This window comes from Trachurus japonicus, chromosome 9 (genome assembly GCF_045865225.1).
Source record: "Trachurus japonicus isolate A0001 chromosome 9, Traja_1.0".
Taxonomy (NCBI): Eukaryota; Metazoa; Chordata; class Actinopteri; order Carangiformes; family Carangidae; genus Trachurus; species Trachurus japonicus.
In genome coordinates this window covers 2,307,955-2,320,446 of record NC_140915.1, presented here as the reverse complement: position 1 = coordinate 2,320,446, position 12,492 = coordinate 2,307,955, and the positions used below count along the sequence as shown (strand labels likewise).

The 12,492-nt window shown below is 41.1% G+C and overlaps 1 protein-coding gene across 1 annotated transcript; it reads left to right on the top strand.

Moving 5' to 3' along the window:
- Positions 1–4,614: 4,614 nt before the first annotated feature.
- LOC146980504 (uncharacterized) lies at positions 4,615–6,214 on the top strand. Its single transcript, XM_085787975.1, has 3 exons — positions 4,615–4,637; positions 4,884–5,380; positions 5,534–6,214. Exons 1-3 carry the CDS (start codon positions 4,615–4,617, stop codon positions 6,043–6,045), a joined length of 1,032 nt encoding a protein of 343 aa, XP_085644101.1. The 3' UTR covers positions 6,046–6,214.
- The last annotated feature ends 6,278 nt before the right edge of the window (positions 6,215–12,492 follow it).

Sequence of the window (12,492 nt, the reverse complement as noted above, 5' to 3'; positions counted from 1 at the left end):
AGTTTTGGGCGCAGATTGAACTGTTTTGAGGTGAAAGTTTGGTTTTGCAAGAAGAGTCTGAGGTTTTGTGAATGTAGCTTGAAAACTGGGGTTTATGTTCACAGTTAAGAGGAAATGAGAGAAACTTTAGAGAAATGTGTCTTAGCAATCGAGAAAAACTGTAAGCTATGGGTGCACAGTGTGGTTCTCCAGCTGCACCATGGAGGAAAGGAGAGATCTGCAGCGTATCACCAGAACAGCTCAAAAGGTCATCGGCGCCCCCCCCCCTCCCACCCCTGGAACAGATCTAGGTCTGATATGACACACCCAGGACAATGTCTCTTTGACCCCCTCCCCTCTGGCAGACTCAGGATCATGAGGGCACCAACTGATGGCCTGAGAAACAGCTTCTTCCCCAGGGCAGTGAAAGCCCTGCTGGCAACACACTGACACACTGCACTTTATATTATATATGTCTTCTTGTTTTTATTGTTGTTATTATTTATTGCTTAGGCTTTTAGGATGAATTATTATTATTTAATAATAATTATTAATTATTATTATTTCCTTCAGTTAAATCAAGAAAAAACTGAGGTCATTGTTTTTGGAAAGAAAGAGAAGAGGGTTGCTGTCAGTAAACACCTTGAGTCACTGAAACTAAAGACCAAGTCCGAAACCTTGGCGTGCTGATAGACTCAGATCTGACCTTCAACAGCCATATCAAATCAGTCACCAAATCAGCCTTTTATCAACTTAAGAACATATCCAGAATGAAGGGTTTTATGTCCCAAACTGATCAGGAGAAGCTGGTTCATGCTTTTATCTCCAGTAGACTTGACTACTGTAACGGTCTTCTGACTGGTCAAACAGCTGCAGCTCATTCAGAACGCTGCAGCTCCAGTTTTAACCAGAACAAAGAGATCAGATCACATCACCCCGGTTCTTAAGACCTTACACTGGCTCCCAGTCAGCTACAGAATAGATTTTAAAGTTCTGCTACTGGTTTACAAATCACTGAATGGTTTAGGTCCAGAATACATGAATGACATGTTAGTAGAGTCTAAACCCAGTAGAGCTCTGAGATCTACTGACTCAGGTCAGATAGTGGAGCTCAGAGTTCAGACCAGACATAGTGAAGCAGCATTTAGCTGTGATGCTGCAACAACTGGAACAAACTACCAGCAGACCTGAGATCAGCCCCAACTGTCAACACTTTTAAATCCAGGTTAAAAACATTTCTCTTTTCATGTGCTTATAGCTGAGAACTTAAAACTTTATCTATTTTATTTTATTTTACTTTTATTTGCTCTTGCTTTTAACTATGTTTTCAGTGTTTTGTTTGTTTTTATTCTGTCTTATGCTTCTTTTTTTTAATGTTTTGTCTTTATGTAAAGCACATTGAGTTGCCTTGGTATGAAATGCGCTATATAAATAAAGATGCCTTGCCTTGCCTATTATTATTATTAACATTATTTTAAATGCTGCTATGGGTATCTGGGAATGCCTCAAATGGAAATTTCGTTGCATGATATACAATGACAATAAAAGCATCTTATCTTATCTCTAAGAGAGAGAGATAGGTAAAATCGAAAGTCAAAGTCTTTAACTTTTACAATTTTCCCAGAAACCACGTGATCACAGCCCAGCCTCCTTGACCCAACTCCCAACCCGTCCTTTTCACGACTCTAAGCTTGTTTATATGAGCAGTGACGGGACAGCAGAGGCTCCCTGAAGAGGTGAGTGTGCAGACATATCTCAGATATCTGTAATCATGTTGTGAGCACGAAATCAGTGTAGTCATCATGCATGTTTACACATGAACTTTCTAGCCGCTTGTTGACAGATTCACAGCCTACTTGGCTTACACTATCTATCCCGTTTTCCATTCCTTTTCCAAACAGTGTATTCAGCTTAACTAAATTTCCCTTTCAATCTGGCATTAAAAAAAAATAATAATAAAAATAAAAATAAATAAGGGGGAAAAAATCTGAAAGAAAAGATTATGATAAATATTTTTTATTCTGTGTGTAATGGGGGCGGGAATAGATCAGCTTTTGCTTCTCCCGCTTTCCCTTTCGGCCATGTGTATTGTATTATTTGAACTAAGATGAAGTGTGGTGATGATGATTTAAATTGACATGCCCGAAATAAACAAATTGATTGATTGATTGATTGATTGATTGATTGATTGATTGATTGATTGATTGATTGATTGATTGATTGATTGATTGATTGATTGATTATGTGTCACCCAAAAAAAACTAACAAAAAAAAAAAAACCCTCAAAGCTCCGGTTTTGTGTATAATGTCGATGTGTTATTGTTTGGTATTGTATTAGATTAGAATATTTAACGGTATTTAAAGGTATACTGTTTTTATGGCGTTTTTTCCATGGACATTTTTGTCCTCCTCGGGTAAACGTGTATGAGGGTTGGGCAGCCCCCAGGCAGGATTAAAAGCCTGATTAAAAAGGTGTGTCTTTGACCTTCCTTTAAAAATATCAACAGTCTCTGCAGTCCTGAGGCTCTCCGGCAGACTAAATGCCGCCTCACCGTGGGTTTTAGTTCTGGGTTTTGGTATGGATAAAAGGCCGGTGCTGGAGGACCTCAGAGTCCGCGAGGGTTGATATGGTAAAAGCAGGTCAGATAAGTAAAGCCCCTGACACACCGCCACGACGCGTCCCGACGCTGACGGCTTTGGCCGACGAGTCTGTTGCCTCTCGTCGGGAGAAAGGACAAAGTGAAACACACTGTGACCGCCCCGACTGGCGACCAGAGAGACTGAGTGGCGAGGACTCCCCCATAGAAATACAGACACATTCTAAGTCATAAAGTGGTAGTTGCCATGTACAGTAACCATGTTGACTTAACAAAATAAAATGTATTAGACTGATCGGTTCATTGTAAAACATTTATTTATTTACGTAAATGTGGTTATTTCAGTCCGTAGCCCAGAGGCAGCTCTGCTCACTTTTCATTCAAACAAACTAATGCCACTGCCACAGTTGTTAAATTTCATCAATGAGACCAGCATTAATCTCCCCAAAACAATTTAACCAGCCACGTGTAAACAGCGCTAAGCCGAAATTAAAACAGTTTTTAGCAGCTTCCTGCTGTGGCTCGGTTGCCGCGAACTGGCGATAGCCGATGCTAATTTCTGTTAGCCCGTCTATGGTGTTTTACATTATACGTTAGCATTAAGCTAACGGGCTTTATATGCTTAGTTGTGAGCTGTGTGTGTTTTGGACGTTGTTTCAAACTATGTGGGTTTGATTGAACATCTTTGATGTTTAAATATATATATATATTGCCGCTTAATATATTGCTTTACTCCTCTTTTTATTTTGTATACCATGTTTACTGTAGGACAGGCTAGGACACCGTTTGTTTACTGTGGTCACTTCCGTCCCTCCCACACACCGCGCTGATTCGCTTAGGGCACGGCCAATCAGAATCGCCATAGCTAGCACACAGCCAATCAGAGTACCCGACGAGTCTACTCTCTCGACGGCCGACGAATCCCGACTGAGCATGTTCAATCGGCCCCGACGAGACCCGACAAGACCCGACGCTCCCCGACGGAGAGGAACACACCAAACAGACGAGCTGCCGACGCCGTCCGACGAGGCCCGACGCCCGACGGTCGGCTCGGTGTGTCTCTGGCTTAAAGCAGATATCAGTGGAATGTTTTTGTTAATATAAGTCCTAAATAGTCCTATTTTCCGTCAGCAATCACTTACATGAAGTATTTCAGCCTAAACACGAGTCTCTCCGTCACTCTGCTCTGCTGTAACCCGAGGAGAAAATTTTCCTTGTGGGATACAAGTGTTATCCAATGAGGGGAGAGAACGGCATGAAGGGCTGTGTGTGCAGCCAAGGGATGCGCGTGAATGTGGTGACGTAGCACGAGGACCAATTGATGCCTGACAAGGGCGGGGGCTGCTAACTCATGGTGCGTTCAAGGAAACTCGTACTTTGTGTTTTTCCTTCCTGTGAAGTCATACCAGTTCGATCTGGTACGAGTTCACGGGTCGGAAGTTACGAGTGGCCGTTATAGGGAACTTTCACAGACAACAGGACGGTAAAAACACGAGCTACGGGTTACCTGGAACGCTACCAAGTCGTAGTTGTGACTTGAAGCTGTAACTTACGGTTTCAAAAGCCTGCCTTGAACACAGCATTAGCCGAAACGGCCGTGCCGCTGTTATCTGCTTTAAGAGAGCGCAAGGCCGTTAAGACATTTAAGAAACAGTAAAAGAAGCTTACAGTAAAATCGATCCTGAAGCAGACGGGGAGCCAATGCAGCGACTCTAAAACCGGTGTGACGTGTCAGAGTTATAGGCTATAGAAGGGAGGCCCCAAGAAAAATAAGATATGGGCACAGGAGCTGAATATCAAATTACACAGAGGGACCACGGCGGTCTCAGCATGTCAAGCACTAATTATTCTCACTGATTTTTGTCATTACAATTGAAAATATTCAAATTGTGTATTTGACCTGTAACATGCTCTTTGTAACCAGGCTTTGGAAATCCCCTTGAGTCTGTTGTTCCATTGACTTTCCTCCTGTATAAGATGATCCAAGTATTTGTTTTCATTTTGCAGAGACCAAGCATCCAGCTGTAACTTTGAGATCATGGATAGTGTTGCTTATTATGGGTACGTATATTAGACTCTACTGTACTAAATTAAACCATGCCATTGCCTGCTGTATGTCACAGAGAGTTTTGTTACACACAATTCATTTAAACATGATTATTTCTCATTTCTGTTAATTAGACCTGGAATTTTAAGTGAATCTGGCAAATGAATCTGTTTACCATTACAATAAAATGTAGCAGTGGACTCTCCTCAGCTCTTTCTATTGTGTAACTAAGCTTTAACCCTTTCCTGTCTGCATCACAGGCCTGGAGGGCAGCACGTGGAGTTGAGTCTGTCCAATAGTCTGATTGTACCACTGAAGAGTGGACTCTCTTCCTTCATCACTGTCTCGGGGATCCTCCTCAGTATCAATGCAGACATGGTCCTTGCTGAATCTCAGGCCTTTGATGATATCAGACGACAGATTACGAACATGAAGCAGCAGATGGAAGAGTCAGAGCGCTTGGCCAATACAAAGCTTGAACAAGTGGATAGGGCGACTGTGAATCTCACTGCAGACCATAGTCAGTTAGCACGGCAGAAAAGCCAGAAGACTGAAGAGTTGAATAATTTGAATACGCAGCTGTCATCACTCCAGTCCACTTTAAACAATTACAACCAAGCTTTAGCGACAGCCAGGAGAAACCTGCAGTCAGCAGAAGACACCCTGAGGCAAATGACAGCAAAGAGGGATGAAGCAGAGAGAAAACGAAACACAGGGATTGGTATTTCCTTTATTCCAATTGTGGGTTGGATTCTTGGTGAGTAAATACACAATGTTATTAGTTATTTTATAACAATAAAATGATCACTGTATGTATCCCACTGAAATGAAAAGGGGGACTTGGCTCTATAGTTTTCTGTTACAATATTTGTCATTGATGTGTTTCATCATTAATCTACTTGAATTTCAGGACCGATGATGATTGTTAGTGCTCAATCTGACATGGACCGGGCCTCTGAAGCTGCGGACGTAGCTCGTCGAGAAGTAGATAACTGGACATCTGCCATGAACCGTTATTCTAAACAAATACTGCACCACAATTCCTTGATCAGTGAAGCTCGTCGTGACATCTCAGCAGCTGACAATAAGATTCGTGAGACAGAAGCCAAACTTCGTGACATGTCTGTGAAGCGTAGGGTTGTTGCTGATAATCAGGATAAAATTAGACGAACGGTCACTCAGCTGGGGCTGCTGAGCCGGGTGGGGAGTGTGGTCGAGCTGCAGACCCGTCGCCAGGTCCTGCTGGAGCCTGTGATGAGGCTGTTGGAGGACATGATATCAAAACTGCGTCAGATGAGTGGAAATGAGCTGCTGTACAGCGAAGGTATACCGCACCTGGTGGAGAACATGAGGAGGAACCACAGGAAACTTGAAGTGCTTGCTGAGAGAAGAAACAGTGCAGATATTAATAGTTGGATATGATTTGCAATTCCATTGTGGTATATTATCCTCAACTCAGTTCAGTTCAATTCAAATTTGAAGAACGTTAGGAATTTCATTTGTGAAAAGTGATAGTTTATATTCTTACAGAATAAATACAAATAAATACAGATTTTAAAGGCGCACATATACATTTATGAGCAGCATAGTATATAAGGATGTTAGATTAGTTGCTTAGTAGTGCAATAGAGGAAGGTGATGATTATCTGTCTTGTGGGATGTGTCATGTATTTGGCCTGTTGTGTGGAATGATGAATGTGTTCCTTGTTATTCTCCCTTTCTCTGTGGGGTTATGGTTTTTGGGGTAATGTGATGCTTTGTTTTTCCTTAGTCTAAAGGTTAGAGGTTATGGAATATCTGGACAGTGGTACCTCTTTGTTGGTGAAGGTGGAGTGTTGAGGATAAAGCCAACATAATAGAGAGGGGGTTTGGGTTAAGACAGGGAGAAAGATGGATCTCACATTGGCACCAGAGGCTCTCCATGATTCTTCATTTTTGTCACATTGCCCTTTTTGCAATGAACTCCTTTTTGTATGCAAGTAAAGACATGTCAGCGGTGATCACTTCTTTTCATCAACACATAAATATACCTATCTATCCATCCATCCATCCATCCATCCATCTAGATAAAGAGACATGGCTGGGCACCACAGTGACTTTTTGTAACTGCAAATGTCTCTCTGTCACTCGCTCAGTTTGGTTTACAGTAATCAAAATTGTTCTACAAAAATGTATGCTTGTGTAACCATCTGAAACTGGGCCCAATCCCATTTCTCTTTTTTTACCCCTACCCCTCCCCCTTGCCCCTCGCCCCTTGAAACGGAGCTACAAGGGGTAGGGGTAGAAAGTCAACCCCTCCGAATTGGGACACCCCTTCAACAGTCACATACGTCATCACGTAGTCTCACTGGCTTTTACGTCAGCTGATGTGGCGAGCTTTTGCCAGAAATCAAATAGCCGTGTACCATATAACTTAATAAAATAAGATAAAACTTAATGCAGACTGATCGGTTCATTGTAAAACATTTATTTACTGATGTAAATGTGGTGATTTCTGTACGTACAGAGCCCAGAGGCAGCTGCCTGCTCCTCTGTCTGATACATGAAGCTTCACTTTTCATCCAAATAAACTAATGCTACTGCCACAGGTGTTAGATTTCATCAATGAGACCAACATTTAAATGCTAAAAAGAATGTAACATGCTGGTGGTAAACCTCTAAAAACCTGCGGATAAGTTAATTAACGACCGCCTTCTCTCCCGGCGGGACCGGGACGAGGACGTAGTTTGGCCGGCGGAGCAGCTCTGCAGACCGGCTGCTGTCTCTGTGAGGAGCCGCTTCCTCCTGGAGCTTCACTTCTCCCAAAAATCGTCGGAGCAAACTTCTAACCCGCCGTCATTTGGGTAAACTAACCGCACATTTGGGACCTAAACAGTTACTTTCTCGCAAGAAAAAATATTAAAACTTAAGAAAATGACGTAATAACAGCGCTACAGCAAGAAATAAAACAATTTTCGTTTTACAGCCACCGCTGCCGGCTGCCGCAAGATGCATTCTGGGAAACTTTTCATACCCCTCCGTTTGGAGTGTGCCTCTGAAAAATCTCCGTTTGGAGGGGTAAGTAGCCCTACCACTTCCCCCTACCCCTCTGTCCTTACGGAATTGGGACACCCCTACCCCTACACGTGAACGCGCAAAACGGAGGGGTAGGGGTAAGTGGTAGGGCCAAGGGGGGAAATGGGATTGGGCCTTGGTTGTACCAGTGTCAAAAGTGGGAGGAGACTTCAGCAGGTTTCTGAGCTCTGTTCTTCTATTCAATCCAAACTTTGTTTTACTGGAATAGATTTTATATCATACTGTATGTGGTCTTGACCTCAACACTACTGTGAAATGAAAGTAGTGCGAGAGTGAAAGGAAGACACTGATGTAATGAGGTTTTGTCTGTTCTGTTGCATGTATGTGCGCGCGTGTTTGTGTATGTATTTGTATGTGGACATGTGTATGTATGTTTGTATAATTAGTATGTATGTATAATTAGTGTGTATAAGTAAATTATAAGTAAACGTAAAGTAAATTATAAATAAATTATATTCATGATTTTGTAACATAAGATATGTTTAGACAAGGATCTTAGCTAGTCATATATAAGGAGAGGGGGTGGGAGTTTATAAGTTTTACTTCTTCTCACTCCTTTTCGAATATGTATTCTATATTTCATGTTTAAATGTTTTGTCTTATTCTCTTTTTTTTATTACTTTATTTTCATATTCGAAATAAACATTTCAATCAATCAATCAGTCTGTTCTCAAAATGAACAAACATCAGTCATCCATTACTGTAAGATGCCGACCTGAATGTTGTGTAGTTCAAGATAAAACTGGACGTGGTGCTGATGTTTTGACATGTGACCTTCTTAAAGTCTAAAATCTGATATCTTCTTCTTCTTTTTTAATCAAAATCAATCTATCTTTGTAGCTATATGTATATGTCATTTACTTGGGAATAAATCTGTTATGTTGCCTTGATGTTTTCTGTTCTCTTTATGGGACAAGGTCTTCTAGTAGTGAAATCTGACCACTAGATGGGGACATGGTGTTGGTTTGCAGCTCAGGAAACTCCTTCAACAAAGGAGCAGATGTGATGCATCACACGGCCATCAAATTCTATAATATTGCATAATAAATAAATAATTCAGTGGGGAAAAGGCTGTGAAAAGCTATGACCACTCCAGGCTTTGTGTTATCATGACCCAAAACTGTGGTTCAGAAGAGGCTGTAGCAACTTTCAAAGAAACCAACTTTCATCATGATCAACACAAAAACCTGACACTCACCTATCCACCACTTTCCGGAGAATGAGGCTGGGTGTCGCCATGACGCTCCATTCCACCGTGACTGTATTGTTGACAGCATAGACTGGTTGATAGACATTGGCCGTGATGACTTTATTTATAATCATCACCTAATTTTAATAACAATACGGACGAGGTTTTAGCTTTATGTCACATTTTCACATCACTATATCACCGTTGTGACTACTCTGATGTTTATGAAGTCTATAAAACTAATTGTTGAACAAACATTTTAGATTAGCTGGGCTAACCGTTAGCTGTTAGCCGTTAGCAGTGTCTTAAATAACTCAATAAACGGCCCATGAAAAAAACATTTTCTCCAGCGGATATCCTAGTTCCAACATGACTGAGCTAACTGGAGTAGTTTCATGTCGTGTCCCACAACGGGAGGGTTTTAACAGCTGACGTCCTGCTGTTAGCTTAGCTGCTGCTGTTAGCTGTCAGCAGCAGCAAAGCTAACGGCTACGATAGCCATGACTAAAAACGTTCACACAGAAATGGTAATGTTTGTTCAATAATTCGTTTTATAGACTGAACAAACATCTGATTTAGTCAAAACGGTTTTGGCAGCCCAGAGCCCCCACATTTAGTACCTACACCGGTGGCTAATGCTACCAGTTAGCCGCAAACGCTACCAGTTAGCCGCTCGCTAGAATGCTACTAAAACCGACTTGGATCATGGGAAAATAAAGTGGTGGATAGAATGAGCCATACTTTAGCTTTACAAAGGTTTAAGTTGCTCCACTGTCACGGCTCATCTATGTGCAGCAGTGGCACGCAACAAGGCATTATCGATAAGGCAGCACCTCACTCTCTAACTAGGGATGGGTATTGATAAGAATTTAGCGATTCCGATTCCATTATCGATATTGCTTATCGATTCGATTCCTTATCGATTCTCTTATCGATTCTCATTGGGTGAGGGAATAAAAGAGAAATGGGTTTGTTTGCATTAATGCAGTGGTTCCCAACCTTTTTTGGCTCATGACCCCTTTTGACATCACAAATTTCTGGTGACCCTCATTCAAGATGAGCAAGCTCAGATATTTGTATATGCTGCATTTTATTTTATCTTGATTTATTCAAGAAAGTGAATATATCAAGAATATAGTTGTTTAAGATTGTGAAAAATAATTAGTTTATTTATTTTTTTATTTTTTTATTTTTAATCAATTACTAGACATTTAAGGCGATCCCATTTGAATTCCAGGCGACCCCACATGGGGTCCCAACCCCAAGGTTGAAAACACTGCATAAATGGCTCTGACATTAAAAAAGAAGCCAGGACCGACCTGCCTGGACAGGTTAACACTAGACCACTGTGGCTGTGGGACAGCTGTGCTCACAGGAGGAATTTAACAATGTTTCCATTACATGGTTTTTATGCATCTGTATCTTCTCACTAGTTATTGTTTTCATAACGTTCGTTTTTATGCGGAGCGAGTGAGCGAGCGAAAGAGAGAGAGCGCGCCAGAGAAAAGACACAGGGCGCAGCTACCGTTTCACCTGGCTACGAGCAAAACCTGAAAGGAAGTGATTAGAATGAAGAGAGAAAAACAGAAAGAATAGACATGTAGCCTGTTCAGGAGACGTTGTCCTGTCCTCACGACGTGAGGGAGGGAGGACCGGAGGGTGGCTCTGGCTCACAGGTTAGTGATGAGGAAACGTCACTGTCAGCTGCATCTGTCAGCAGCTCCGCTCCACACAGACACGCCACTAACTTTATTTTGTGAGAACAAACGGTGACATGTGGATATAAACACTAAGCACCCTCATTTATAATGAAGATTGATTTTAACGGAACGTCACGTAATTAATCAATTAATGCGCGAGTTTCTGAACCAAACGGAATCGATAAGGGGATCGTTAAAGCAGACACGCACACGATTCCAAGAATTGATCCAAGTTGGAACCGGTTCCGAAGAGGAACCGGTTTTCGATTCCCATCCCTATCTCTAACCGTGGCATTTTTATAGCCTACCACAGTTTTTTTTTAATCCCTATGCACAAGAGGAATTTATTTATTTATCCAAAAACACATAAAAAGGGGTACTTTTTAATATGAGGCAAAAAGGGCTCAAGCACCCCTTGGGCCTTATGTGTGCATGTGCACGTGCCTGAGAAACACACATTTCAGGACAGGACAGACATGTCCTGTGATTTTCAGCCTCCTAGAGGAGGTACAATACCTGACAGTAGCTGTTGGGACAGGGAAAGGCTGGTCCCTCCTGAGACCCAGAGGAAAAAAGGTTTTACTTTTTAGTTTATTTTTTTAATTATAATTTAAGTATTGTGGTCCAAAGAAACATGTTGCAACAATTTTTTTTTTCAATAAACTTTTTTATAAATTTTTTATTGACTGTCCCTTGTAGAGGACATCGGGACTTGCTTCATACAGAATGTAATGATGTAATTGTATGATACAGTGAATTCATTTTTGAGTGGATTTGTTGAAACATTAAAGTAAATGAAGACAGTTAGGCTACATGAAGAAAACACATCTTATCTGTTTAGGAGTTAGGGAATCAGCACATTTCGATTTGACCTAATAGTAAGGGCATTTTAGCAGATATTTGACCAATCTGGGAACTAAATCCTTACCAAGAAATTTCTTCACAATTGTCTTAAGGAACATGCGTAATATCCTGTCTTAAAATGTTGAAATTCAACTCCCGTGGGAAACCCCCTAAAAAACTACTCGAAGTTGGGGTACCCGTAACTGGATTTTTGAACATTCCAAAATGTTAAATTTGGCCTTAAGTATCTTGTGAGGGGTCAAACTAGGGGTTTTTCATGATTCTGAGTTGATCGCAAACATTAGTTTTACGCCCAAAAATTTTTTTTATTACTAAATACTCAATATAATGTAACTTTTATTCTACCTTTTTTTCTATAGGACATTAACCAGACCCTCCAGGATTTTGTGGTGTTGCTAAATTTATTTAAAAAGTTATTATAAATGTAATTTATTATGCAGATCGGTAGCAAACAGCGAGAGAAAAAAGACAGTGGACATGCACCAGATTTCACATACCAGCAACAACTGAAACAAGTTTGTTCGAAATAGATAGGGAAATAGATAGGGAAAGCACAAAAAATATACAGTGGTGCTACATTGATTGCAAACATGGTAATGTTAATCTGCACACACACTGAGCATCAATCTCCATCCAGCATCCAGGCTCTTTTTGAAGAATGGAAAAAGATGTTGCAGTGTGTCACAAACTTGTTCATTCCAGCTTGGGCCTATTGCTTGGTCATGACCGTATGGTAGCTGTTAGCTGGTAGTGTATTATGGGATTTGTAATGTGAGTAATGTGAATGCTATATTGGTGGGCCATTATTAACAAAATATTTTTCTTGAAGGCCATATAAAAGTGTATCGCAGGAGTCAGGACAGATCTGGCCTATATCTGACTATAGAGGGGCAGGGGCTCAACATCAGAAAAGGGCAGTAGGCTATGTACAATTTTTTCAGGCCTTAATATCAAAATAAATAAATAAAAATAAATTACAGTTACTATTTAGTCGGTAGAGAAAGCCTGCACGCCTTCAGGACTGCAGTCAACATGCTGGAC

Coding starts and splice junctions, on each gene's coding strand:
- LOC146980504 (XM_085787975.1), top strand. CDS start 4,615: ATGGATAGTGTTGCTTATTATGG. Junction 4,638..4,883: donor GATAGTGTTGCTTATTATGG/GTACGTATATTA, acceptor TCTGCATCACAG/GCCTGGAGGGCAGCACGTGG. Junction 5,381..5,533: donor AATTGTGGGTTGGATTCTTG/GTGAGTAAATAC, acceptor CTTGAATTTCAG/GACCGATGATGATTGTTAGT.